The sequence below is a fragment of the Pelophylax lessonae genome (genome assembly GCF_965119305.1).
Source record: "Pelophylax lessonae genome assembly, chromosome: 10".
NCBI classification, from domain to species: domain Eukaryota; kingdom Metazoa; phylum Chordata; class Amphibia; order Anura; family Ranidae; genus Pelophylax; species Pelophylax lessonae.
This window is the reverse complement of record NC_138777.1, coordinates 223,045,855-223,073,578: the sequence shown is the minus strand read 5'-3', so window position 1 is coordinate 223,073,578 and position 27,724 is coordinate 223,045,855. Positions and strand designations below refer to the sequence as shown.

Genomic DNA, 27,724 nt, shown 5'->3' with positions numbered 1-27,724 from the left:
AAGAAAGCTAAGGAGCCCCTATAAGTGTTCAGTACATCAGTATCCCATGCTCCCCTCACCTCCTCCAATGTTCCAATAAGATCTTAAAAAGACATCCCTAGACTGTTTCTTTAAGCCAGTGAAAGAGTGAAGAAAATGCTATGTGCCTGGCAGTGTGTGCTTCGACTGGGGAACTAAGTCTACCAGCAGCTCTTTAGGGGGTTGGCTATACATTTTTGCAAGATATAAGCCCAAAAATATATATATATAGGGATGAGCTGGGTTTTGGTCATTGACCTGACATGGCCACATGGTCAATGACATGATCTGTAGTGAAAAGGATAACAGGCAGCTAGTGGGTGATATGTAACCTCCTCACCTTCTATTTCAACACTGATGAACCAAATGCAATCACATACTGCAGGGTGGTTGCAGTGCGGCCCCATTCACTTGCATGGATCATGGTCGGCAGCGGTAATGCCTGTCATACGTAACAGGGTACAATTTTTGCTGCGGCCGCAAAGCAAAACATTGTGGTTGCAGCATGTGTGGCCTGCAACGTTCCTTGCCATTAAAAGGGAAACTTCACCCTCTCCCTATAATTTGTTTTTTCCCTGCTTACCTGATGTTGGGTTGTCTTCAACTTAGATACTCGCCCACCCAGCGGATCCAGCATTGTTCTGCTTTGATCTTCTTCTCTGCAGCCACTGCTCAGGTCCCGTTCCGCCATGTTACCCTGTGATGTCATTGGGAGCTGCCAGCTACTTGAGGTTCAGGCGGAACATCCCGATGATGTGCCACTAACCCCCCCCCCCCCTCCTTTAGTGAATGGAATGATTTTAGTGCTCCCATTGCCTCCTGGATTATGCACGCCACATATCCCTGGAGGCACTGGGCACTGACGTTATTCTCCTAGGCAGTTAGAGAGGTTGGGTGGCGGGCGGAAACCTATTTAATGAAAAAAAGTGATTAAGCAGAAATAATACTCACCCACCCAGCGGATACAGCATTGTCTTTCTGAGAACCTTTTCTCTGCAGCCACTGCATGGGTACCAGGCCGCCATGTGACCTCATTGGGAGGCTTCCGACTTTTTGAGGTTCAGACAGGACCTCCCAATGATGTGCCGCTAGACCCGCCCCTACTCATTTAGGGAATGGAATGACTTTAGTGCTCCCAGTGCCTCCTGGAATATGCACGTCACATCCCCGGAGGCACCAGGGCACTGTTGACATTCTTCTAGGCAGTCAGAGAAGGTGGGTGGTGGGCCAAAACCTATTTAATAAAAAAAGAAAAGTGAGTAAGCAAGAAATATACTCACCCACCCAGCAGATCCAGCATTGTCCTGCTGAGATCTTCTTCCGCCATATACCCCTGTGACATAATTGGGAGTCTGCCAGCTCCTTAAACAGCCTCCCAATGACACGCCGCTAGGCCTGCCCCCCCTGCCCTTTAGTGAATAGCTTTAGTGCTCCCAGTGCTTCCTGGGATATGCACAAAACATATATCAGGAGCATTGACAACATTATCGTAGGCAGTGAGAGAGCGGGCCGAAATCTATTTAAAAAAGTGAGTAAACAAAAAAAAGGTAATTTGTGTAGCGGAGGGGGCAGGAGAGAGGCAAAGAAACTTGTTTTAAAGGGTGAAAATCTGCCTTAACTCCTTGGCGCCAAGCGCACGCAAATATGCGGCCATATATTTGTGTGCAATAGTGCAAATAGAGCTGTGCTGAGAGTGCGCGTCCTGCATGCTCATGGTATGGTTACCAGTGGCTATCGGAAAGCTCCCGATTGCAAGAAGCTTTCCGCTTATGTGACCACCAATTACAATGGTCATGGGACCATAACCCCCTCCTCGCCTCCTGGCCTTCTAAACCCCTTAAGAGACAGGCAGGCGACGGCTCCAAGGGGTTACATTTAAACTAGGAGGAGCTGTTGGGCGACATACTGCAGCTCATCCGGATATTTTTACCGCTTTACGGTTGCATGTGTGAATCAGCCCTTATATGATTTCTTTTCAATGTTGTGCTTTTTTTAAGAAACTAAAAAAAAAGTTAAAATTTTAGGGCTCATGCATGGCGGCGCAACATACACTACATTAATATCAGTAAGTATGCATCTGTGAAGGTTGAAGGTGGGTTAGATTGGGTCGGAGGAAGAGAGCAAAAAGCATTAAAGGATAAGTGCACTTTATTTTTAAATTGCACTTATCCTTTAAAAAAAATACTTTTTCTCATCTGGAAAGTCGGACAACAATCCATAATGCAGCAATACACAGTTGTAGTTGGCGGAGCAGGGGGGAAGTGATACGACATCGTCAATGACCTTTATAGATCTGTGTAATATTCCGCGTCTCTAATTTCCGTCGGGTCATGTGTCAATCGGGAGCTAGCAAAACCTCCAGATGTAACCATCATAATGCACAAAGCAGATGCGATGGAAAGTGTAATTACATTATCCTAGTGAGATGTGACATTTTTTTTTTTTTATATTGCTCTTAAAGTAACACTCCACTTTAAAAAAAAGCATAATTGCTACACAAGATATTTCATAACTTTGCTTTAACAAAGATGAACAAAAGATGAAGAAAGAAAAAGGAAGAAGAAAGAAAAAGAAATAAGAAGAGAGAAGGAAGAAGAATGAAGAACGATGCAGAAGAAGAAAGAAGACAAAAGATGAAGAAAAAGAAGAATAGAAAAGAAAGAAGACTAAGGAAGAATAAGAGGGAAGAAGAAAGAAGAAGAAGAAGGAAGAAGACGTAGGAAGAAAGAAGAAGAAAGAAAAAGAAAGACGAAAAGAGAAGGAAGAAGAATAAAGAAGAATGATGAAGAAGAAGAAAGAAAGAAGACAAAAGATGAAGGAAAAAAAGAAGAATAGAAGAGAAAGAAGAATAAGGAAGAATAAGAGGGAAGAAGAAATAAGAAGTAAGAAGAGGTAGGAAGAAGAAGTAGGAAGAAAGAAGAAGAAAGAAGAAGTAGGAAGAAGAAAGAAGAACAAATAAAAAGAAAGACGAAAAGCGAAGGAAGAAGATTGAAGAAGAATGATGAAGAAGAAGAAAGAAAGAAGACAAAAGATGAAGAAAAAAAGAAGAATAGAAGAGAAAGAAGAATAAGGAAGAATAAGAGGGAAGAAGAAAGAAAGAAGAGGAAAGAAAAAGAAAGATGAAAAGAGAAGGAAAATAATGAAGAAGAATGATGTAGTAGAAGAAAGAAGACAAAAGATAAAGAAAAAAGAAGAATAGAAGAGAAAGAAGAATAAGGAAAAATAAGAGGGAAGAAGAAAGGAGAAAGAAGAAAAGGGAAGAAGAAAAAAGAAGTAGGAAAAAAGAAGAAAGAAGAAGAAAGAAGAAGAAGGAAGAAGAAGGAAGAAGTAGGAAGAAGAAAGAAGAAGTAGGAAGAAAGAAGAAGAATGAGGAAAAAAGAAGAAGTAGAAAGAAAGAAGAAGAAAGCAGAAGAAAGAAGAAGAAGGCAGAAGAAGGATGAAGGAGGAAGAAGTAGGAAGAAAGAAGGAAGAAGAAGGAAGAAGGAGAAAGAAGGAAGAAGATGGAAGAAGGAAGAAGATGGAAGAAGAAGATGGAAGAAGAAAGGAGAAGAAGGGAGAAGAAGGAAGACAAAGATAGAAAAAAGTAGTATAAAGAATGCCTTAGCCACACTCCCTTCCTGTTCCTGGTGCTAACATCACATCCCACCGACAGGACCTTGCATTCCACTGCCCACTGGCTGTTTTCTGCATCTGGATTTTCACAGCAAATTCTCGGTTCTGCTTGAGCGGCGATCTCCCAGGATGCCTTGCCACACTCTTAGATCCAGTGGTTGCACAGCGGCCATAGGTGTGATATGAGCACATATACTGTTTTAATGTGAGTTGCCACTTGTATGCTTGAATAAAATTTTAATTTTAATGCTACACCTAGCTCGGTCCCCTCTTTTGTTTTTGAGTCACCATAAATATAAATGGACACAAATAATATTTGAAATTACAGGAATGGAGCTGTACATACAGAGGGTGACCATAGGTCATCTGGAACATATGCCAATGTTTGTGCTTAAGAAGCTAAGATGGTACATATCATCTACATACAGAACATCACCAAGAGCATAAATACATCTGACACGTAATTAGAGCAGATTTGGTGTGCCAGAGAGGACTCACTATATTACTTAATAATGAAAAAATAAATACATATGTATTCATATTTACATAGATAACAAGAGAGATAGACAGATTGATAACCAGATTAATATAGATGGATGGACAGAAGGCCAAATGTACTTCCAACCTTGTGGCAAGGTTTATGAGGGTCCTTTTTTGTTCCACCATACCTGTGCCCCTCTGTACAAAACCAGCTTCAAAAGGACATGATTTGATGAGTTTGGTGGGGAGGGACTCAAGTGTCCTGCACAGAGCCCTGATCTCAACCCTATTGGACACCTTTGGATGAACTGGAATGCCAAATGTGAGCCAGGTCTTTTTCATCCAACATTAGTACCCAACCTCACAAAATACCAAAACTCTACTGAACACTTTTGGGATGAATTGGAATGCCAAGTGGGAGCTAGGTCTTCTCATCCAACATTAGTACCCAACCTCACAAAATACCAAAACTCTACTGAACACTTTTGGGATGAATTGGAATGCCAAGTGCGAGCTAGGTCTTCTCATCCAACATTAGTACCCAACCTCACAGAAGACCTCAACCCTACTGAACACCTCTGGGATAAATTGGAATGCCAACTGTAAGCTGGGTGTTCTCCTCCAACCCAACTGAATACCTTTAAATTAATTGGAATGCCAAGTGTAAGCCAGATTATCTCATCCACCATTAGCACCAAACCACACAAAAGACCTCAACCCTACTGAATACCTTTGGCATGAACTGGAATGCCAAGTTTGTGCCAGGTTTTCTCCTCCAACATTAGTTCCCAACCTCGCAAAAGACTTCAACCCCACTGAACACCTTGGGGATGAATTGGAACGCCAAGTGTGAGTCAGGTCTTCTTATCGAACATTAGTACCCAACCTCACAAAAGACTTCAATCCTACTGAAGACCTTTGGGATGAATTGGAACGCCAAGTGTGAGCCAGGTCGTCTTATCTAACTTTAGTACCCAAACTCACAAAAGACTTCAACCCTACTGAAGACCTTTGGGATGAATTGGAACTGCCAAATGTAAGCCAGGTCTTATCCAAAATCAGTGTTCGACCTCACACATTTTCTTTTGGCTCAATGGGCACGAATTCCCAGACACTCTAAAATCTTGTGAAAAGTCTTCCCAGAAGAGTGCAGGCTGTTATACAGTAAATGCAATTTTGGAATGGGATATCCAACAAACTCATATAGGTGTGATGGTTGGGTGTCCACCAACTTTTGTCTAGATCAGCCTTTCTCAAGCTTTTCAAAACAGAAGAACCCTTGAAATAAATTTCTGGTGTTGGGAAACCCCTGCTAAAAATTAAAAATCTACAACTCATGACACATTAGTGTGACAGTCAGTGGGAAGAATACTCCTTACTCTTGTCATCATTGTGAAGAATTACCCCCTTACAGATAGCTAAAAGGAACAATGGTGTCATTGGGAACTTATCTGAGAGGCATAAATTGCCCATTTCTCGAGGAACCCCTAGCAACATCAGAAGGAACCCTGGGGTTCCATGGAACCCTGGTTGAGAAACCCTGGTCTAGATAGTATATAAATATTGATTAGACTGCTTTAACAAAAAGTGCAGTGGAATTAGATATATACCTAATGTATTATTTTTTTTTTCCTGTATATCTTCATACTGCTGTACAAATTGTTTTCCTTAGCATGATGAAGTATGTGGAAAGAGAATGGAAGGTGCTTTTTTGCCTAAGAATTTTTACATTTTTCTACTCCGGTTCATAGATTCTAACATCCTCAATTTAGATCAGTTTACAAATTAGATCATTTTCCATTTCCTAACAAATAAACTTACAATGTACTCGTTTTTTTCTGTATGTCTGAGAAGCACATAAAAGCTTGCAGCTTTAGTCCATGGGAAACACACTAAATATTGTTAAACCTATTTTAATACATTACATATTAATACGTAGGCACCCTAATGAGAAGGAGGTCTTTAGAGCTGAGAGTACACATCGGGTGCGGGCCGGGGAGCAACTCAGCCTCAGTGCTTGTGTGGCTGTAGGGGAGGGAGGGAGCTAAAGGGCTTTGAGGGAGGTAGGTAGGTTTAGGGGCCTCTACATCTGAAAGACCCCAAATGCCCCTAAACCTACCTACCTCCCTCAAAGCCCTTTAGCCCCCTCCCTCCCCTACAGCCACACAGGGCCCCCTTACTTCAGTGCTCCTCAAGAGCCCCCCACCTCATCTCCCCTTCTTTGTCACTGCTTGTGTGAATGAGGCCCAGTGCTTCAAACAGCTCCAGGCTAAAAAGCGGGAATATTCTAATGTTGTGACTGCCTGTAGAATAATCTAGGGATCTGATGGGCTGTAGGTTGGATAAGGGTGAAAAAATCAATGAAGTCCCAACTAAAAAGCAGCAGAGCGCAAAATGCTAAATAACATCCCAGGCTCATACTCCGACCTGTAGAGCCTGTAAATCTTTCTAACAGTCTATGCCTTTAATTTCATTTATATCTATTGCAACGAGTGAATGACTGTTTTTAGAGCGCAAACAGTATCAGATATTAGTAAATGTGTTCTATGTAGTGGCCATATGAGGGAACACGTCAGCCTTTGGCCAGAGATGCCGGCTTTTTGCTTAGGTTGCTGGCTTGGCAACCCCTCTTCTCAGTTCTCCAGCTTCTTGCTAATTTGCGGGAGTCACTCTTCTCAGGGGAGCAGGGGTTGGGATAGCTGCTAGAGGGAGGATTCTGGACTTTCCTTTCTCCAATGGCAGTCTACTCTGGGTGGAGGCTAGCACACATGACCAGAGATGGGAAGAAAGAGAAGCTACCTTCATTCCTAAGTGGGCACTCTAATGAGAAGGAGGTCTTTAGAGCTATGAGTACACATCGGGTGCAGGCAGCAAATCAGCCCCAGTGCTCCCTTCTACCTCTGAAAGACCCCAAATGCCCTTAAACCTACCTACCTCCCTCAAAGCCCTTTAGCCCATTCCCTCCCCTGCAGCCACCCAGGGCCCCCTTACTTCAGTGCACCTCAAAGAGCCCCCCACCTCAGCTCTTCTTCTTTGTAACACAGATATGGATGCCAGGGCAATCCTCCTTTGACTGACACCACCAACACAGAGGCAATTTTCCCTGCCAATGACACTGTCACAGAGGCATTTTTTCTTCCCACTTACACAGACAGAGCACTATATTTTCCTACAAATTGATACAACACAGCAGCATTTTTGGGGGGACAAAATGCCACTGCAGAGGCATTTTGTCCCCCACTGACAACAAGGGAGTGGCTATTTTTTCTTCCAACTGACACAGTGGCTATTTTTCCTCCCACTGACACCAATGCAAAGGAATTTTCTGCCCCCCACTGACACAGACAAAGAGGCATTTTTTTCCTCCCACTGACATCAAGGTAGCAGCATTTACAACCACTGGCACTACTTGGCGCAACCATGAAATAAGTTTTGAAGCGGCAAACTATTGATAACCCGACCCCCCTACTCTGCCCTCTGTCCTGCCTCCACTGATTTCTAAAAGTTTCCAGATATGGTAGTAAGAATCCTAGGAGGGCAACAACAAAACTCCCAGGAGTATTTGCTTTCTGTTGTACTTCATTGAGCTCCCATCAGCTTGTTTCCCTATTGAACAAACCTGGCCTTTTGATCTTAGTAGACACAATATAGTTAGCAGGGATTTTAGGGATGCCAAAATGCCTGGACTTATAGCTTCCTGTCCTGCTACATTTAGCTGCTGTCAGCTTAGTGAACAAACCTGTTTATAATAGGCAGGTAAGAAGTTGCCTTACTTCTCCTTACTAAGATTTTAAAACTGGACCCCAATTCTGAACACCAGTTAGCCTGCACCTTGTCTTTACCTCCTGTATGCCCCTGCACAGCCAACTGGTAGAGGCAGGGTTGGCATAGTGAACCAATTAGGTTGTTCAATTTAACATTCCTAGCTTGCCGATTGCAGAAGAGAGGGATGACCTCAATAGAGTTATGAGGTCATCTGGAAGGGCCAGTTGGTGACCAATCTGTATCACTTAAAAGCAGTGGAGAAAAAGTAATCTCACCGACTCGGTAATTCTCTCTGTTAGGGGTATCTGAACAGATTAGCACATTTTTCGATAAAACAGTCCATGTACGTGTGTCAGAGAAATGGTCGTGGTGTGACTGGCATTTCTGCCAGTACTCGTGATGGGCGCATCAGGCGCATTCCCGCAGCATGCGCACTGGCAGAAGATTGGCGAATGAGCCTATGCCAGTTCGCCATGGAGTGCGTTGCGCACGCATGACGCCATAGATGTGTCCATTTGCTGGCCTATATAAGACCTCTGCTCAGCCCATCAAGTTGCTGGATTGTGTCCTGAGCATTTGCTAACCTACCTTGGATTACCTGTTGTGACCCGGCTTGTTCCTGACCTATCTGCTCTCCTCTCCCGGCTTCGACCCTTGGCTTGTCTTACCTACCTTGCTCCAGTTTCTGCTCTTCAGTGTTTGACCCCGGCTTGGCCCAAGGTCCTGCTCCCTATCTGCCTGCCCTCCTGCATATGACCTTGGCTTGCTTTATAGACTTTGCTTCTGCTTCCTACCTGCCCTTCTGTTGTGACCTTGGCTCAAGTTCCTGTTGCAGCCCTTGGACTAATTTACTGTGTATGACCCTCAGCTTGTTTTTTCACCTGTTTCCTGGTTGCACTAGTTGTCAAGTCCATCTGAAGACTCCCAGAAAACTTCTGCTTAGCATCCTTCAGATGGCCACCAGTCTACTCCATTGACCCTGTTGGCAACCAGTGCTTCTTAGGGCGCTACACATCCTGTTCCAACCTCAAGGGTGTATCGCACTTAGCCACAAGGGGAGCCCTCTCTACATCTCGGCCTCGGATCAGGTACGTGACAACGTGTCTGCATTTCAGTGATGCATTTAGCTGGTTGGTGTTGGCTGGATGATGACCAAGCTGTGTCACATAAAGTCAATGGAGAAAAAGTCTTATCACCAACTTCGTCATTCTGTCTGGAAGGGCTATCTCAACAAATCAGCACATATTTCAATAAAACGGTCTACACATCTGCATGTCAGCAATGCATTTAGTCAATAGCCTAGAGGTTCGGCTTTAATTCTGTAGTCCATTACAGAGCTATGTTATCCTTCAGACCCCTGATACCGGGCACAGCATTCCACAGACTGTCTCGTATTGTCCAGACTAAATGGCAAAAATCAATGTTGCTCATAGTAACAGGTTATTCTGGTCTATGTCTTGATTTCCTCTCCTGCCAGGTCTGTGGTATGATTACACTATTAGTAAGAGCTTTTCTCTTTTTACAGACACAACTTCAGCGGAACATTCAATGCTCAGCAGATGTGACTCAAACCGGCATATACCTTACACTAACCTTTGCCGCTATGAATGGACGGGCTCCTGAAACCAGCTGGAGATATTGCTAAATAAATTGCCAATGGTTTCCGTCCATCGATACACAAAAGCTAGCAATCACGTCCAAGAAGCTTTGAAGTCCTCTTGTGATGGAAAGGAGGAAGGACAACAATTCCAGATGCTAGGTGGATGCAGCCCTCCTCAGACGGGGTAATCCAAATTGGTACTACAAAAACAAACATGCACCTTCTTGTTCATTTGTCTTTGCAGTACCAATTTGGATTTCTTTCCATCCTGCCTGAGGACTTGGTTTGAATAATGGTAAAGAGGACCTATTATGCAATGTTGTAGATTTTCAGGTTAAAGCTACTGCTGTAAATAAAAGAGATGCAACAGTCTAAATCGGCCTTTCTCAACCATTTTACTCCAGATGAGGAACCCTTGAAATCATTTTCAGGTCTCGGAGAACCCCTGATAAATCCAATTCATTGATTGTTAGTGTAAAGAATACTCCTTACATCGGTGGTGAGTGGGAAGAATGCCCCTTACATTGGTGATCAGTAGGAAGAATGCCCCTTACATTGGTGATCAGTGGGAAGAATGCTCCTTTAACCTCCCTGGTGGTATGATTCTTTTGGATTTTAGGTGCTGAAAGCGGTACCATTATTTTGCATGTAACTCTTGTGAATGAGCAGCCCAAACCAACTGTATACATTTATTATATATAATATATATATATATATATATATATATATATATATATATATATATATATATATATATATATATATATATATATACACGTATATATATATATATGTATATTTATATATATATATACTGTGTTTATATATATATATACATAAAAAGTACAGTAAAACTGCAGGAAAGGGCACTGGGGGGCAATGTGATGTGAATTTTTTTTATTTTGAATGGTATCAGTGTGTTTGGTGTGTTTTTACATTTGAATTTGTCGCCGGTTCCACCCCCCTGCGAACGTCACGTCGCCGGAGACGGAAGCCGGGGCTCGCAGACGATCGGGAGGAAGCTCCGCCGCCGCATACCGCTCGCATACTTCGCTGGATCCCGGGTAAAAGGTAAGTAAAACCTCTACCAGGATCCAGCGATCTTCCTAGCGCTACCCCGAGTGTGGCTCGGGGTTACCGCTTTTGGCTCTAAAATCTAACCCCGAGTCACGCTCGGGAATACTGCTAGGAAGGTTAATTGGCGATCAGTAGGAAGAATGCTCCTTACATTGGTGATCAGTAGGAAGAATGCTCCTTACATTGGTGATCAGTGGGAAGAATGCTCCTTACATTGGTGATCATTGAGAAGAACGGCCCTTACATTGGTGGTCTGTGGGAAGAACGCTCCTACATTGGTGGTGAGTGGGAAGAATGCACCTTACATTGGTGATTGGTGGGAAGAATGCTTCTTACATTAGTGGTCAGTGGGAAGAAGGCCCTTTACATTGGTTGTCAGTTAGAAGAATGCTCTTTAAATTAGCGGTCAGTGAGAAGAATGTCCTTTATATTGATAGTATATCAGAAGAATGGTCCTTACATTGGTGGTCATTGCAAGAATGTTCCTTACATTGGTGGTCAGTGGGAAGAATGCTCCCCTACTGTAGTTAGTAGAATGCCAAAGCCAGCTAAAAAGGCTGGCTTCTTCTACTCTCTCTCCCTCCATCTTTCAGCTGCTGCCAAGAGAGCCATACAGGGGATTGGTTCCAGTAATTGTCACCCTTGCCACAGCAATCACCCTCCCTGTGCACCATATACTGCCACATTTAGCAGCCCCTTCCTTTCCTGAATGAACACAATGAGTGATCAGTACCGATCACTTACTGTGGTAATCCATAACTGGAGCATACTAAACTGTTTATTTGTGGAGGCCCTGTCAAGTTGGCTTTATGGGGCCCCGTGGTTTCTAAAAGCAGCCCTGCTGGAGAGGACCTGTTATGCAGTGTTGCAGATTTTAAGGATGCAACGATGTCTGAATGCACAATTGTTAGGGTTCATGAACACGGGTGCATTTGATACACTATATTGTCTTTACACGCACATAAACTTTGACATCTCAGTCTTAGTCCATAGGGTTCAATATTGAGTTGGCCCACCCTTTGCAGCTATAACAGCTTCAACTCTTCTGGGAAGTCCGTCTACAAGGTTTAGGAGTGTGTCTATGGGAATGTTTGACCATTCTTCCAGAAGCGCATTTGTGAGGTCAGGCACTGATGTGGAATAGAAGGCCTGGTTCACAGTCTCTGCTCTAATTCATTCCAAAGGTGGACTATCAGGTTGAGGTCAGGACTCTGTGCAGGCCAGTAAAGTTCCTCCACCCCAAACTCATTCATCTACGTCTCTATAGTCCTTGCTTTGTGCACTGGTCCAAATGATTTGGTGGAGGGGGGATTATGGTGTGGGGTTGTTTTTCAGGGGTTAGATTTGGCCTCTTAGTTCCAGTGAAGGGAACTCTTAAGGCATCAGCATACCAAGACATTTTGGACAATTTCATGCTCCCAACTTTGGGGGAACAGTTTGGGGATGGCCCCTTCCTGTTCCAACATGACTGCGCACCAATGCACAAAGCAAGACATGGATGAGCGAGTTTGGGGTGGAGGAACCTGACTGGCCTGCACAGAGCCCCAACCTGATAGAACACCTTTGGGGTGAATAATGCCTAGTTTCCACTGAGCGGATCGGTTCGGGTCGGTTCGGTACGGTATGCTATTTCGAGTGTTTCCATTATGAAAGTGGCCGCACCATTCCTGGTCCTCCTTCAGATGTAGGGCCATAGGAAATGGTACGGTACGGTTAGGGCAGAGCTCCTGGCGTCACAGAATACATTCCACTGATTGGCGGACAGGGAAACGCCAATGCTCACGTCAAACGAAAAGCTCAGTCCAGATAATAGTCCAGACTTGCAGTGGAGACGCTCACCTAAATAGGCCGGACCATTATAACCTTTCCAAACTGTACCGACCCGAACCGTTCCTCTCAGTGGAAACGAAGCATTAGAGCGGAGACTGCAAGCCAGGCCTTCTCTTTCACATCAGTGCCTGACCTTGCAAATGCCCTTCTGGAAGAATGGTCAAACATTCCCATAGACACTCCTAAACCTTGTGGGCAGCCTTCCCAGAAGAGTTGAAGCTGTCATAGCTGCAAAGGGTGGGCCAACTCAATATTGAACCCTACAGACTAAGACTGGGATGCCATTGAAGTTCATGTGTGTCTAAAGGCAGACGTCCTAATACTTTTTGACAATATAGTGTATATACTGTATATACACTGCCTGGCCACACCTGAGACACACTCCTAAACCTTGTGGACAGCCTTCCCAGAAGAGTTGAAGCTGTTATAGCTGCAAAGGGTGATGCCATTAAAGTTCATGTGCGTGTAAAGGCAGGTGTCCCAATACTTTTGACAATATAGTGTATCTAAGGGCCATAATGATAGCTCTTACCGAGATCCTTAACCCTTTCTTTTTTTTTTCTTTGTTATAAAATAGCCCTTTTAAAGCAGAAATTCAGACAAAAACACTTTCTTACAATTATATTCAATATGCCTGAATAGCCACATACAGTAAATAAACTTTGTGTGCATGAAAATGACTTTGCAGCCCCGGCTATACCTTTATAATGTAGTGGGAACATCATTGCTGTGCAATACATAGCCTGTGCAATGAGCTGAGCTGTGGGAGGGGCCCGGAAGGCTCCACCCACAACAGGCTTTCTGCAGAAAACTATAGGAGGGGCGGAGACCAGACCAGTCCCCCTGCACAAGGAGAGAGAGCGGCAGTGAGCGGTCTTTATTACTGGAAGTGTCACACTGGATTACTGCACAGATCTGGAAGAAATGCACAAAGCTCACCAAGGGGAATATTTATTTAGCTTAGAATTTCGGCTTTAAACCAGGCATGTTTTCAGCCTGGGATCTGCTTAAACACAGTAGGCTTTTGACTCAGCAGATACAGTTATCCTGGTGGGATATGCAGTACATATGACTTTCAGACACCTGGGCATACACATACTGTGGATATAAAAAGTCTACACACCCCTGGTAAAATGTCAGCTTTCTGTGATGTAAAAAATTGAGACAAAGATAAATCATTTCAGAATTTTTTCCACCTTTAATGTGACCTATAAACTGTATAACTCAGTTGAACAACAAACTGAAATCATTTAGGTAAAGGGAAGTAAAAAAAAAAAATAATAATATGGATGCATAAGTGTGCACACCCTTAAACCAATACTTTGTTGAAGCACCTTTTAATTTTATTACAGCACTCAGTCTTTTTGAGTATGAGTCTCATGCCAGAAAGAGACATCAGAATCGTCGCTGTCGTCACTTTCCGCACCTGATGACAAATTTTCCCACCAATCGCTATCGCTCAGTTCTTCAAGTAACTCCGTTTCGCTGTCGCTGTTTTCCAGTTCATCTAAAAGCGATTTTGCACAAAAAAAAGACGCTTTTTGGACGCCATGGTCGTTCTCTATTTTCCAGGCACAAAGCACAGAAAAAGTACAGGCAGGGCACTGGAAAAGTCACCAGGTGAAATCCTGTGGTGAGATGGGATGATACAGTGTAATCCGTTAGGATCTCAGCTTTCATCTCATTTGGTGTATTTACATTTTTGAATTTGCCGCCGGTTCCACCCCCCTGCGTCGCAACACTCACAGGGAAGGGAACCGGAAGACAGGGGCCGGCATCAGCCGAGCACAAAGCGGGGAGAGAGTGTGAGGATGGTGGGGGAGGATGCCGGGGAAGGACGGCTTGAGGACGGCGGGGGGGGGGGGGGGGGGCGGGGGAGGACGGCAGGGGAGGAAGGCGGGGGGGAGGACGGCAGGGGAGGGCGGCGGGGATGACGGCGGGGAGGATGGCAGGGGAGGATGGCGGGGGAGGATGTCGGGGGAGGACGGCTGGAGGACGGCGGGGAGGACAGCGGGGGAGGATGCCAGGGGAGGATGGCTGGAGGACGGGGGTGGGAGGACGGCGGGAGAGGACAGTGGGGGAGGACGGCGGGGGAAGATGTCGGGGGAGGATGGCTGGAGGACGGCGGGGGGAGGACGGCAGGGGAGGACGGCGGGGGAAGATGTCGGGGGAGGACAGCTGGAGGACGGCGGGGGGAGGATAGCAGGGGAGGATGGCGGGGGATCGCAGGGGAAGGTGAGTTTTAAAAAAATAAAACAACAGATTTCCATACAAAACAATGTAACGCTTTTAGCACAGAAATCCGGACATAATCAGACCGCCAGGGAGGTTAAACATGAGTTTGAATGTGATTGCCTAATACTGAGCACAGCTACATCCCCAGTTATAAGAGGGTGTGCACACTTAGGCAAACACATTATTTTTGTTTTTTATTTTTACCCCCCCCCCCCTAAAAGATTTCAGTTTGTTTTCCAACTGAGTTGCACAGTTTAGAGGTCACATTAAAGGTGAAAAAAGTTCTGAAATGATTTATCTTTGTCTCATTTTTTTACATCACAGAAACCTGACATTTCACCAGGGGTGTGTAGACTTTTCATATCCATTGTAGAATCACACCAAATGTTTGGCTAAACAGGACACATTTTAAGGATGTCTTATAACAGTGTTAAACAGATTTTCAGGACATTGTGAGGAATTGTTTACCAGTGCAGGTTTTCAGTAAAGCGATAGATAATTGGAGTGTGGTTTCAGGATATCAAACAGAGCGTGCATTCTCCATGTCATACAATCTTGTAGTTACAGGTCGGGTTTTTCTAAATGTCATCCACATTTTCTGTAAATCATAAAAATTTGCCAATACCGCACAACTGAACTTTCAGAATCGGCTGAATACATTTTAGATGCATCTTAACAAAATGTGTGCACTGTCTAACAGTTTGTTTTCTTTACAAAGCAGCCTCAGCCTGAGAAGAAAAGCCTGTCCCCTGCCAGCAAGCAGCAGTTTGGGGCCCTTGCTCTTCATAGAAGCCGTGGTCACCCTCAGAGAAGTGTGGAAGCAGAGATCTCTCTGCAGAGGTCTGACACACCATTAGCTGAGTCAGACCTGTAAGCAAAGCCCACAGTCTATGTTGATTGGAGAGCTGTAGGCAGTGGCAGCTGGTGCTGCATGGGCTTACGGGGGGGGGGGGGGCAGACGGACCACACCATACCCCCCCAGACCACACCAGCCCGCACACCATACCCCCCCAGTCGCTGGCTTACTCACCCTCGTCATGTGGAGGGAAGCAGCTTCCCCCGTCTCCTGCGTCTCCTCCCTCCTCCTTGGCCAATGTCATGGCTTCTCCTTTTTGGCCAATCAGGAAACGGTTCTCAGGCCCTCAGGCTTCCTGATTGCCCCCCGACCAGCTCCAGCCTGCACATTATACCCCCCCCCCCCCGATAGCGGGCTCACTCACCTCGGACTGGCAGCGGCGGCAGCTTCCCCCTCAGTCTCCTCTGTGGGTCGGGCTTCCCCTTCGCCTCCTCACTCCTCCTCCTCCTTGGCCAATAGCATGGCTTCTCCTTGCGGCCAATCAGGAAACGGGTCTAATTACCCGCTTCCTGATTAGCCAGGAGGAGAATCCGTGTGACAATAGCGAATATTCATTCGCTATTGTCACACAACTGGGTGGGTTCAGGGCGCAGTGCTCTGTGCCCTGAGCCCACCCTTTTTTGAAGCCTATTAGAGCCTCTGGCTCCAATCACGTGCTTAAAAAAAAAAAAACCCATTGGAATCCATGCGTCCGGCGCCCTGCATGTAGATTAGGGGGCCGGATGCATTTATAGGGGGGGGCGGAGCCCCTGAGCCCCCAATGGATGGGCCTCCACTGGTTGTAAGTCTGACTCGACAGAGGGTAAGTCAGACCTCGGCAGAGGGATCTCTGCTTCCACACTTCTCTGCAGGGTGACCACTGCTTCCACAGAGAGGATCCCACACTGCGGCTTGCTGGCAGGGAACAGACTTTTCTTTTAAGGCTGAGGCTGCTTTTGCCCACATTTTGTTATGATGCGCCTAAAATGTATGTCAGGTGTGTCAGACCTCAGCAGAGAGACCACTGCTTGTGCACAGAAAACATGGGTCCTTTTTTTGCAGCATTCTGGCAAGGGACAGGCTTTTTTAACTCAGGCAGTGGCTGCCTTAAAAAAAACAAAAACCACAAGCTGTAGGAACGTGCACACCTTTTTGTTTCGATGCACCTGGAATGCATTTAGGTCCTTTAAACTGAGAGTTCCACTGGGGTTTAACACTTCCCATCTGCCCAGATTGCATCTCTTTGAAAAGTTCTGAAAGGCCTAGAAAGGATCGGTGATCATGTGACCACTGTAATTGGTTGTCACAGTAGTCACTTGACCAGGAGCTGGTCCCACCAGCTACTGATCGTTAGTGGCAAACCGAGAGCTTACTTTGACATTGGCCGACCAGTGACGCATAAGCGCAGCGTTAAAACCCACCTTTTTACCTCTGCAGATACACTATATTACCAAAAGTATTGGGACGCCTGCCTTTTCACACACATAAACCTTAACCACTTGCCGACTGCCTAACGCCGATCTACGTCGGCAGTCAGCCCCTCACAGGCAAAGTGACGTAGGGCTACGTCACTAGCTTGTGAGGGTCTAGGGAGCGAGCGCGCGCCCCCGGAGGCGCGCTCCCGCTCCCGCTCCCGCGTGGTCACGGACCCCCCCGCGCGTGTGACCAGCGGACCCGATGTCCGCCGGTCACTCGGCGATCGGCGGGGGAGAGGGAGAATGTCAGGCAGCTTGTGTAAACGAGCCACCTGTCATTCTCCTTGCTGTTAGGATACTGATCACTCGGATCTAGTATGTAGATCCGTTGATCAGTGTCCATACAGCTCAAGCCCCAGCCAATCACAGTAGAAAGCACGCCCCTAGGGATACACACAGCCCCTCCCTCCCAAATAAAGTTAACCCCTTCACTACCAGTGTATTTTTACAGTAACAGTGCATATATATAGCACTGATTACTGTAGAAATGTCACTGGTAACCCCGAAAGTGTCAAAAATGTCAGTCAAGGGTCCGATCTGTCCGCCCCAATGTCGCAGTACCGCAAAAAAAACGCAGATCGCCGCCATTACACGTTAAAAAAAAAAACAACAAAAATGACAGAAATCTTTCCCTTTGTTAGTAAACGCGATAACTTTTGCGCAAAAAAATCAAAATACGCTTTTTGCGATTTTTTTTACCAAACATAGGTAGCATAAAACAAATTGGCCGAAAAAGTAAAAAAATTTTGATTTTTAAATTTTTTTTTGGGGAATTTCATATAAAAAAATGTGAAAAATATTGCTATTTTTGCAAAATTGACGCTCTTTTTTTGTTTATAGCGCGTGATCAAAAAATTGCACAGGTGATCAAATACCACCAAAAGAAAGCTCTGTTTGTGGGAAAAAAAGGACGCCAAATTTGTTTAGGTACAGCGTCGCACGACCGCGCAATTGTCCGTTAAAGTCACGCAGTGCCGAATCGCAAAATACCCCTGGTCGGAATGGGTGTAAAATCTTCCGGGGCTTAAGTGGTTAATGGCATCCCAGTCTTAGTCTGTAGGGTTCAATATTGGGTTGGCCCGCCCTTTGCAGCTATAACAGCTTCAACTCTTCTGGGAAGGCTGTCCACAAGGTTTAGGAGTGTGCCTATGGGAATGTTTGACCATTCTTCCAGAAGTGCAGTTGTGAGGTCAGGCACTGATGTTGGATGAGAAGGCCTGGCTCGCAGTCTCTGCTCGAATTCCCCCCAATCGGGTGTTCATGTGCAGGCCAGTAAAATTCTGCCACCCCAAACTCGCTCAACCATGTCTTTATGGACCTTGCTTTGCACTGGTCCAAATCATTTGGTGGAGGGGGGAATTATGGTGTGGGGTTGTTTTTCAGGGGTTGGGCTTGGCCCCTTAGTTCCAGTGAAGAGAACACTTAAGGTGTCAGCATACCAAGATATTTTGGACAATTTCATGCTCCCAACTTTATGGGAACAGTTTGGGGATGGCCCCTTCCTGTTCCAACATGGCTGCGCACCAGTGCACAAAGCAAGGTCCATAAAAACATGGATGAGCGAGTTTGGGGTGGAGGAACTTGACTGGCCTGCACAGAGTCCTGACCTTAACCTGATAGAACACCTTTGGGATGAATTAGAGTGGAGACTGCGAGCCAGGCCTTCTCATTCACATCAGTGCCTGACCTCACAAATGCTCTTCTGGAAGAATGGTCAAACATTCCCATAGACACACTCCTAAACCTTGTGGACAGCCTTCCCAGAAGAGTTGAAGCTGTTATAGCTGCAAAGGGTGGGCCAACTCAATATTGATCCCTACGGACTAAGACTGGGATGCCATTAAAGTTCATGTGTGTGTAAAGGCAGGCGTCCCAATACTTTTGTTAATATAGGGGTTCGTGTTACATAAGCATAAGTAGCAACAGGTTAAACAGTGCGGGTTTTTTTTAGATTACACTAAATATTATTGTAAACAATGCAGGTTTTGAAAATATCATTAAAAAATGGGGTTATAGAGTGCAGATATATATATATATATATATATATATATATATATATACACATATATACATATATTTTTTTTGTAGTATTTTTGTGCAGTATTGTATTATGTAAAAAAAAAAAAAAAAAAAAAAAAAAAATATATATATATATATATATATATATATATATATATATATATATATAGATAAAATAAATAAATATAAATATATATATATATATATATATATATATATATATATATATATATATATATATATATATATATATATTGCAGTATTTTTGTGCAGTATTGTGTTATGTAAAAGAAAAAAAATATGTATATATATATTTTTTTTTCTTTTACCTAATACAATACTGCACAAAAATACTGCAAAAATATATATATGTATATATATATATATATATATATATATATATATATATATATATACCTTTAATCACATCCAAAATGTCTGTGGAGAAACAGGTTAAGATGTGAGAATGTAAGAGATGCTTATAATAAAGAGTATAGGGTTTCAGGAAATTATTAATGGAATAAAGCTACAATGTACACATACTCTGCTTCCTTTATCCTTAGGGTAAAAGAAAATATATATTTTGAGGTTGATATATACATTAATGTATAAAAGACAAAGCTGTGTTGATTGGACTTTTAGATAAAAGTATACATCCATCTGCTATTTGTTACTTTACCTGTAGCCAAGATTTGTTCATCAATATTTTTCTTTTCTTTTTCCAGAAAAAGCACATGGAACTTAATTTCTTATGGATTTAAAGTGAACCTTTGCTTTGCCAATGCAGGACAAACCAGCAGATATATTTTATTATCACCAATTTGCCCTAGGTACACATCCTACCCCACCCCCCCCCCTTCGTTTTACAGTACCAATTATTTAATTAAAAAAAAAAAAACACAGATTCCTAAAAAAGAACTCATCCTCTCCTTTCAATGAGGCAGCAAGGAGCAAGAAAAGGAAGCCATCTTTAGCATGTGATTCAGTCTAGTTGGATCTTCAACATGGCTGAGGACTCTCTCCCCATTTAACATAGTTGGGCCAAGGACCAGCACTATCACAAGAGAAAGGTGAGTCATATCTTCATCCTTACCCTGAAATACTGTTTTTTTTGTTTTTTTCCAGCTCCTGGAAGCTGAACAAAGCAACGGGGAAGGGGAGGGGAAAGGCAAAGGGAAGGGGAAGGGGAGGGGAGGAGGAAAAGGTAAACCCATGGTCTTGGGGAGGGAGAATTACAGCCAACCTGTTGTTTTGACATGCATGGGCAATGCACCAGTTTTCTGGTCTATTAAAAAAAAAGAGAAATGTTCCCCAAGCCAACCAGAAGATAAACCCCCAACGAGAAAACTGTACATAATTGGGGTTGACCTCTAATCTGTACATATAATTCTATATCATTACAGAGATATGTATTGTTTCATACCTGAAGATGAAGGGGATGATGGATGAGGACTGTCTTCTTGCGCACTTCCAGCTTGGGACAGGGCACCACCGTTTCCACTCTCTTCCGTGATGTTTGAAGATCCCGGTGTGGTGGACCGGCTCATAGATTGAGATTCCTGGTCACTCCCTGATCCTCGCCGCTCCTCCAGGCTCATGTGAAGCGCCTCCTCTTCTGCCTTCCTGTCTCGTTTGTGGACTCTCGAGTGCACCACGACCTGGTGGTAGGTTCTAAAGACCCTACCACAATCTGGACATTCAGTTGGTTTATCATTCAGGGCTCCATGGCCTTGCAGGCTGTATTCTAGCCCCTTGTTTAGGCCATGGGACAAGAAATCTCTCGTACTTTCAATGAGGTCAAGTTTAGATGGCACGTCTCTCTGATTACACATTTTAGAACTGTGAACAAAATCAGTTGGCATTTTCTGCTTGGAGCCATCAGGTCCAACAATGACATACTCTCTCTTTTCTTTATCAAACAGAACCCCAGGACCGGCTAAACTGTCTTCATGGTTACGTTGTATCTGCTGTTCTTTAGACAGGAAGCTGTGCTCCATCGCCATTCCTCTTGCCATAAGTTGCCAAGCTTGGTAGCTGTTGACTGGATCCATCTCAGCTGCTTTGGCTGCGGCTTGCAACCGTTCTATGCAACTGGATTTTAGAGGAGGCACCAAGTTGAGGGAGCCAAGCAAAGAATGCTTTTCGCTTTCAGACATGTTATGAGCCAAGCCCGTGATTGGTGACAGCAGTTTACCAATGACTTCCTTCTCTTTCAACTCAGATTTGTTATAAACATGGCCATGTTCGCTCAAATTTGCTTTATCGGCAGGCATAAAGCCACTTTGTAAGCAGGATATATATCTGGAGTAAAGATTGGTGTGAGTCTCTTGTGAAATGCTATTAATGGAACCTGGAACCTCTGCTTCAGTGGGGGATTTGTTCTTGACAGACAATTTGTTTAGGTGGACCTTCATGTGGTTTTTCAAAAACCAAGGCTCTTTGAAGCGCCTTCCACATATCTGGCAGCAATGCTCAAATGAATCCTTGTGCTTCCTCATGTGGCCCTTCAAGAACCAAGCTTGGCTAAAGACCTGACCACAAACTTCGCAGCGGAATTCATTGGCTGCCTGCTCTCCATTGCTGCTGGAGCCTTGGCCTTGAACAGACTCTGCTGTGATATGGGCCTTCTCTACGTGACTAATCAACTCTTCCTCCTGAGAGGCAGCAAAATCACAAAGAGTGCACTTGTAAGGCTTGTGCAATATTCGGATATGCCTATCCAGCTCCTCACGTTTTTTAAATTTACCTTTGCAGAACGTGCATCTGAATCCCGTGGTGGGAGCAACTGCCTCCTCTTGAACAACCGCGGGTTTCGGAGATGGCACTTTGCTGGAAATGTCAGAAGTGCTGTGATTCGCTGGCAATGATACGTGACAGTTGGGTAAGGGGGATTGCTGTAAGTGCTGTTGTTGTGGTTTCACGTCAAGTCGGGGCTGAAGAAGGCTGCTTTTCATCTGTTTGTCCCGTAATATTGCTCTTTCCTCCAGCTCATGCAAAAGCCGGTTTTCTTCTCTGACTCTCCCTCGGCCTTTGCCAAGATTTCCAAGTTTGTGAGTGCGTAGGTGGATCTTCAAGTTACCCTTCTGGGCTGCTCGGTGGTCACAATAGGGACACTTAAAAGGCTTTTCCCCAGTGTGAGTACGCATGTGAAGTGATAATATGCTATTAAAACGGAAACGCTTGCCGCAAAGTGGACACGGGTACTTTCTGTTCTTCCTAGCGTCATCCTCAATGTCACTCATCTGAGACATGATCCCAAGGTTCTGTCCATTAAGAAACTGTTGCAGGTCAACTCTTCCGTTAAGACCACTATCAACTTCTCGACTGAGTTGGTTGGCCAATAAGGCCATCTGGTTATTGATGGGTTGACTCGTCATCGATACATGACTTTTCTCGTCTATGGGCGTCACAGGCTTGTCTTCAGATTTCTGGCGGTTCTGCAGCTCTGGGAAGGCATGGCTGAGCTGGGACGTGATCTGGTGTAGCTTTTGACTCATTGAATACTGGCCATTCAGTAAAGAGTTGTTGAGGTGAGTGTCGACGTCAGGCACAGCTGATGAAACTCCAAGGCACAAACTAGCTTCCTCCATCCCTGCAAACAGCAAAAGCAAAGAGATCATTGTAATAAGGTGACTAAACTTAAAAAGAAAAGTATTAAAGAAGAAACCATATATTAAAGCTGTAGAGTTTTGCAAACTAGGGGACACCAGTGAAGAGATCTTCTCTTATGTTCAGCACAACTTTTCAGCTAAACTTTTGGTGCCACCTAAAATGAGTTGCCCACAGAATCCACTAGACAACAGGTAACACAGCATTGTAATTACACTCTTCAGTGGAATTGTTATAGGAATTTAAGGAGAGCTCATTTTAGGTTGACGAGGGAGATTCAGGGCCTGGCAGTAAGTAATAAGGGAAGACCTCCCAAGAAGAGTACTTCAGGATTTTCTACAACCAAGATTCCTATGTTTTTGTAATTGGATTCACATTTTCAAAATTTTTGAATCCTGGGTGGAAGTTTTGTGATTCTTGGGTAAAAACATTTTTAAATCTAAAGTCATTTTTTTATCCTTTTTAGACAGGGTATGGGAAGTTTAGAACCTCTGTTAGATTTACAACATTCACTCAAGATTCTCCAATTTTTCTAATGGGTTTCAATTGGAAAAGTATCCTGGGCAAAAGTTGTGTGACTTTTAGGTCGACACAATTATAAATAGACCCCTTAAAGTGTATCCATTGTTTTTTTTTTTTCTTTTTGGACAGTGTAAGGGAAGGTTGGAACTTGTGTTTAGGTTTTTTTTTTTTTTTTATGTCTGTGTCTCTGATCACCATTTTACATTGTCCCTTTCTGCACGGTTTCATCAGACCTGCTTGAGTTCTCCCTGCTGGATTACATGACCCCCCCCCCCTCCCCTTGTGTTATGAAAATTAGGAGGGTAAAGTTCTGAAGCCCAGTAGAAGAGAAATGGGCAGGACAGCAGCAACATTATTAATATAATTGTCAACAGGGAATTAGGGGCTCACCGGATTTCTGGCAGATCAGGAGATATTTTTCTACACTTAGAGCATTTTTTAACCTCCCTGGCGGTATGATTATGTCAGGAATTACATACCAAAAGCGGTACAATTGTTTTCATGGAAATTTGGCGTTATGTATTATAGGCCTACAATTCTTAGTAATTACTGACTTAAACCTGACCAAAACAAGAGTCTAGTAGACATCCCAGATGGGATAAATTTGAAACACAAACACGTGAATTATAATCGAATCAATAATATTATTTTATTATTTAATATATAATATATATAATAAAATTATATTATTGATTAGATTATAATTCATGCATTATATATTATAGATATATGTATATATATATATATATATATATATATATATGTATAATATATAACGCATGAATTATAATTGAATCAATAATATAATTTTATATATATATATGTGTGTGTGTGTATATATATATATATATATATATATATATATATATATATATGCATATATATATGCATATATATATATATATGCATATATATATATATATATATATATATATATATATATATATATATATATATATATATATATGCATATATATATATATATATATATGCATATATGCATATATATATATGCATATATATATATATATATATATATATATATATATATATATATATATATATATATAATACAAAATGTGTTTTGTGCAACGTTTTTTTTTTTTTTTTTTTGAATTTCCCTCCCTAGTTCCGCTCCCATGCAGCATTGCTGCTGCAGGGAACGGAACTAGGAAGTGATCAGACCAACGGAGGGACGGAGGAGCGGCGGGACTCTCGGCTGGCGATCTCAGCAATGAGAGATCATCGCTGGATGGCCAGGATAAGGTAAGATAACACCGCTGCGCTCTCTGCAATCCACCCCGAGCGTGACTCGGGGTTACCGCTCCTGATATGAAAAACCAACCCCGAGTCACGCTCGGGATTACCGCCTAGGAGGTTAAGCAACAAAAAATGGGGAAATACAATTAAAGAGATGTACTGATTTTTTTTTTTTTTTTTTGGGGGGGGGGCTTGGAAATACAGTTTTTTTATTTATTTATTTTTTTTTTTATCTGCAGGGTACCATTTAGAGCCCATTCACACAGGGGCAACACGACTTGCTAGGGCGACCTGTGCGACATGCACGGACTTCATATCATTGAAGTCAATGCAGGTCGCCTCCAGGTCACCCCAAAGTAGTACAGGACCCTTTTTCTAAGTCGGAGCGACTTGTGTCGCTCCTATTAGAACGGGACCTGTGCTAATCAATGGCAGGCGACCCACCGCGACTTGTCAGGTGACCAAGTCGCCTGAAAAGTCGCGCTAGTGTGAACGGGGTCTTAAACCCATCCAAAACTTTTTTTGTGTAGATTATTTTTTTTTCCAAAATGTTTATTATTTTCTGAATAGGATTTACAATTACAAGGTTACAAGACAGAGTATATCAAACAAAACATATACTGTGTACAAAGGTAAAAAGAGTTTATAGCAGTGATGGCGAACCTTGGCACCCCAGATGCTTTGGAACTTCATTTCCCATAATGCTCATGCACTCTTCAGTGTATTTGAGCATCATGGGAAATGTAGTTTCAAAACAACTGGGGTGCCAAGGTTCGTCATCAGTGATATATACGAACTATATAATATTATAATAAATACATTTATTATATTGCAGCTTACCAATTCTTAGATGTGGTGGCTGCTTTATTTATTTATTCATTTTCAAAAACATTTTATTTTTTCTGAATATTTTCAATTTACAAAATCAAACAAATAAATTACACATTAAAAACGAAAAAAGGGAGCCCAATATTTAATAATATCAATTATTCCAGTCTTTTCTGGGCAGATGTTTAATATTTAGTAAAAGAAAAAAAATTATTTTCCTTTTTTCTTTTTTTTTCTTTTTAAATATGTGACCCCAATGGGGAGACGTCACCTCATTTTCTGTTCTAGTATCAAAATGGTCATTTTGTCCAAAATCAAAAATAAAGATTGGACTCCGGTTGTCGTTTCCATTGAATGGGAACTGGGAAAGTAGGAGCGCATATCTATCTAGATAGACATGACTGGTAGAGTCATGGGGACACCACAAATAGTGAGTGAGCATTATAGAGTCCCATTGCTCTTCCTAGGCTAGCTTAAGGCTACACTTACACCGGAGATTTAGCGCAGAGTGAATTGTAGCAGGAGGAATCTTCTAAATCCTGTTGCGGCTCTGAGCAGCTAGATGTGGCCATTTACTCATTTACTATAATAGCAGGCAACCGGCGGCCAGTGCTGGGACAACCCCAATCCAGCGCCCAAGGCAAAGATGCCAAACTGCGCCCCCCTTCCCTTAGGGTTAGGGTCAAGGCGCCCCCATCCCGGCAATAAACCATTTCACGCAGGGCTGTTTCCCCTCCTGCCCACCCTTTGTCCTGGCTATGCCGGCGGCCGCAGCTATTCACGGCTCCAGGGGCTGACTGGCAACTTTCGGCCCAGGGGGCAAGTACAAACCAGGGGCCCATGGTGCAGCGACTCAGCCCCACTCTCCCTCTTTCTGTCCTCCTCCTGACCCCCATTCCAGGCTGAAGCCTCGCTTCAGGTATTCTCTACTCACTGGCTAAACCTGGGTTCATGACCTAGCTAGCAGGGAGGGGTTGGAGGGAGCTGGGACAGCTCAGTTGGGGCTGGCTGTGGAGGAGAACCTCCAGTGGGGCATGGAACTGGCCTCTGCTCAGACACAGTTTACACCATCCATGCTGAGGGGGCTGCGCTCTATCCTTGTCTTCAACCCGCACTCAGTAGGTTAGTGGCGGGGGCTTTTTAGTTCTCTTCATCAGGAATCATTTCAACATGTCTGTGGCAGAAGCAGTGCAGCCTTTTTATGGGGTATCAGAGCGGCCCAGGGGGCAATTGCCCCCCCTGTCCCCTGGCCCAGTCCTCCCCTGCACGGCTCTCTGCACAACCAGCGATTACCAGCGGTGAGGAGTAAGTGCCCAATTCTGGTGTCAGTGGCAGAAATTATGCCCCACTGTTGGTGTCATTGGGTAAAATAGTGCCTTTTATCAGAGGGAAGAATAGTGCCCCAAGGGCCGAATAAAGATAAGCCACATGAGGACCCCGGGCCGCAGTTTAGAGACCACTGGCTTTGGTGCCTCTGATTTCCACTCTGGCCCAGATATATTTCTATTTTTGTCAAATGAATTTAATAAAAATTATATTTTCAGCTTTTTATTGCAAGCTTATTGTTATTTCTGATTTTTGTAGTATATGTACATAAAACTCAGTTAAAAAATAATTTGGAATAAAAAATAAATAAATAAATAAATAAATAAATAAATAAATAAATAAATAAAGGTATGGTCTTCCGTGTGTTTTTGCCCTTTCATAATATCACTAACTTCTAACGGATGTTAATTATCGGGTTCTGCGAGGTGTTCATGAGGACGGGAGAGTACAGAGAACTTTGTGGCTTGATATTTAGACAATATAATGAATGTTCATTATAAATAACATCAATTTATGAGAAAAAGAAAGGGTTATGATCATTAACCACTTCTGTGAAGGATTTGCCCCCCTTAATGACCAGGCCATATTTTGCGATTCGGGACTTCGTTACCTTAACTGACAATTGCGCGGCCGTGCGACGCTGTACCCAAATAAAATTGATGTCCTTTTTTTCCCCACAAATAGAGCTTTCTTTTTGGTGGTATTTAATCACCTCTGCGGTTTTTATTTTATTTTTTGCGCTAAAAAAAAAAAAAAAACGACAATTCTGAAAAAAAAACAATATTTTTCACATTCTGCTATATAACATTCCCAAATTTTTTTAAAAAAAATCAACATTTTTTTTTTTTTCATTTTAGGCCAATTTGTTTTCTGCTTCATATTTTTGGTAAAAAAAAAAAAATCGCAATAATTTTATTTTGATTGGTTTGCGCAAATGTTATCGCGTCTATTAACTACGGGAAAGATTTGTCACTTTTATTGTTTTTTTTTTTTTTTTTTACTAGTAATGGCGGCGATCTGCGATTTTTCGGCAGACAGATCGGACCCCTGAGTGACATTTTTGACACTTTTGGGGGACCAGTGACATTACTACAGTAATCAGTGCTAAAAATATGCACTGTTACTGTAATAATGACACTGGCAGGGAAGGGGTTAACGCAGTAAGTGATCAAGGGGTTAAATGTGTTCCTAGGGGCGTGTTTCTAACTGTATGGGGGCGGGGCTTGTGAAATG

General features: G+C 43.3%; 1 protein-coding gene across 5 annotated transcripts in view; it reads right to left on the bottom strand.

Annotated features, from left to right (window-relative positions):
* Positions 1 to 27,724, bottom strand: part of ZNF536 (zinc finger protein 536) — a 628,548-nt gene that overhangs the window by 164,760 nt on the left and 436,064 nt on the right. For all 5 annotated transcript variants that reach the window (XM_082270639.1, XM_082270638.1, XM_082270642.1 and 2 more), the window contains one exon: positions 20,370 to 22,538. In XM_082270639.1, coding sequence (XP_082126765.1) covers positions 20,370 to 22,536 — 2,167 coding nt within the window. In that variant the 5' untranslated portion in view covers positions 22,537 to 22,538. The remainder of the gene's footprint in view (positions 1 to 20,369; positions 22,539 to 27,724) is intronic.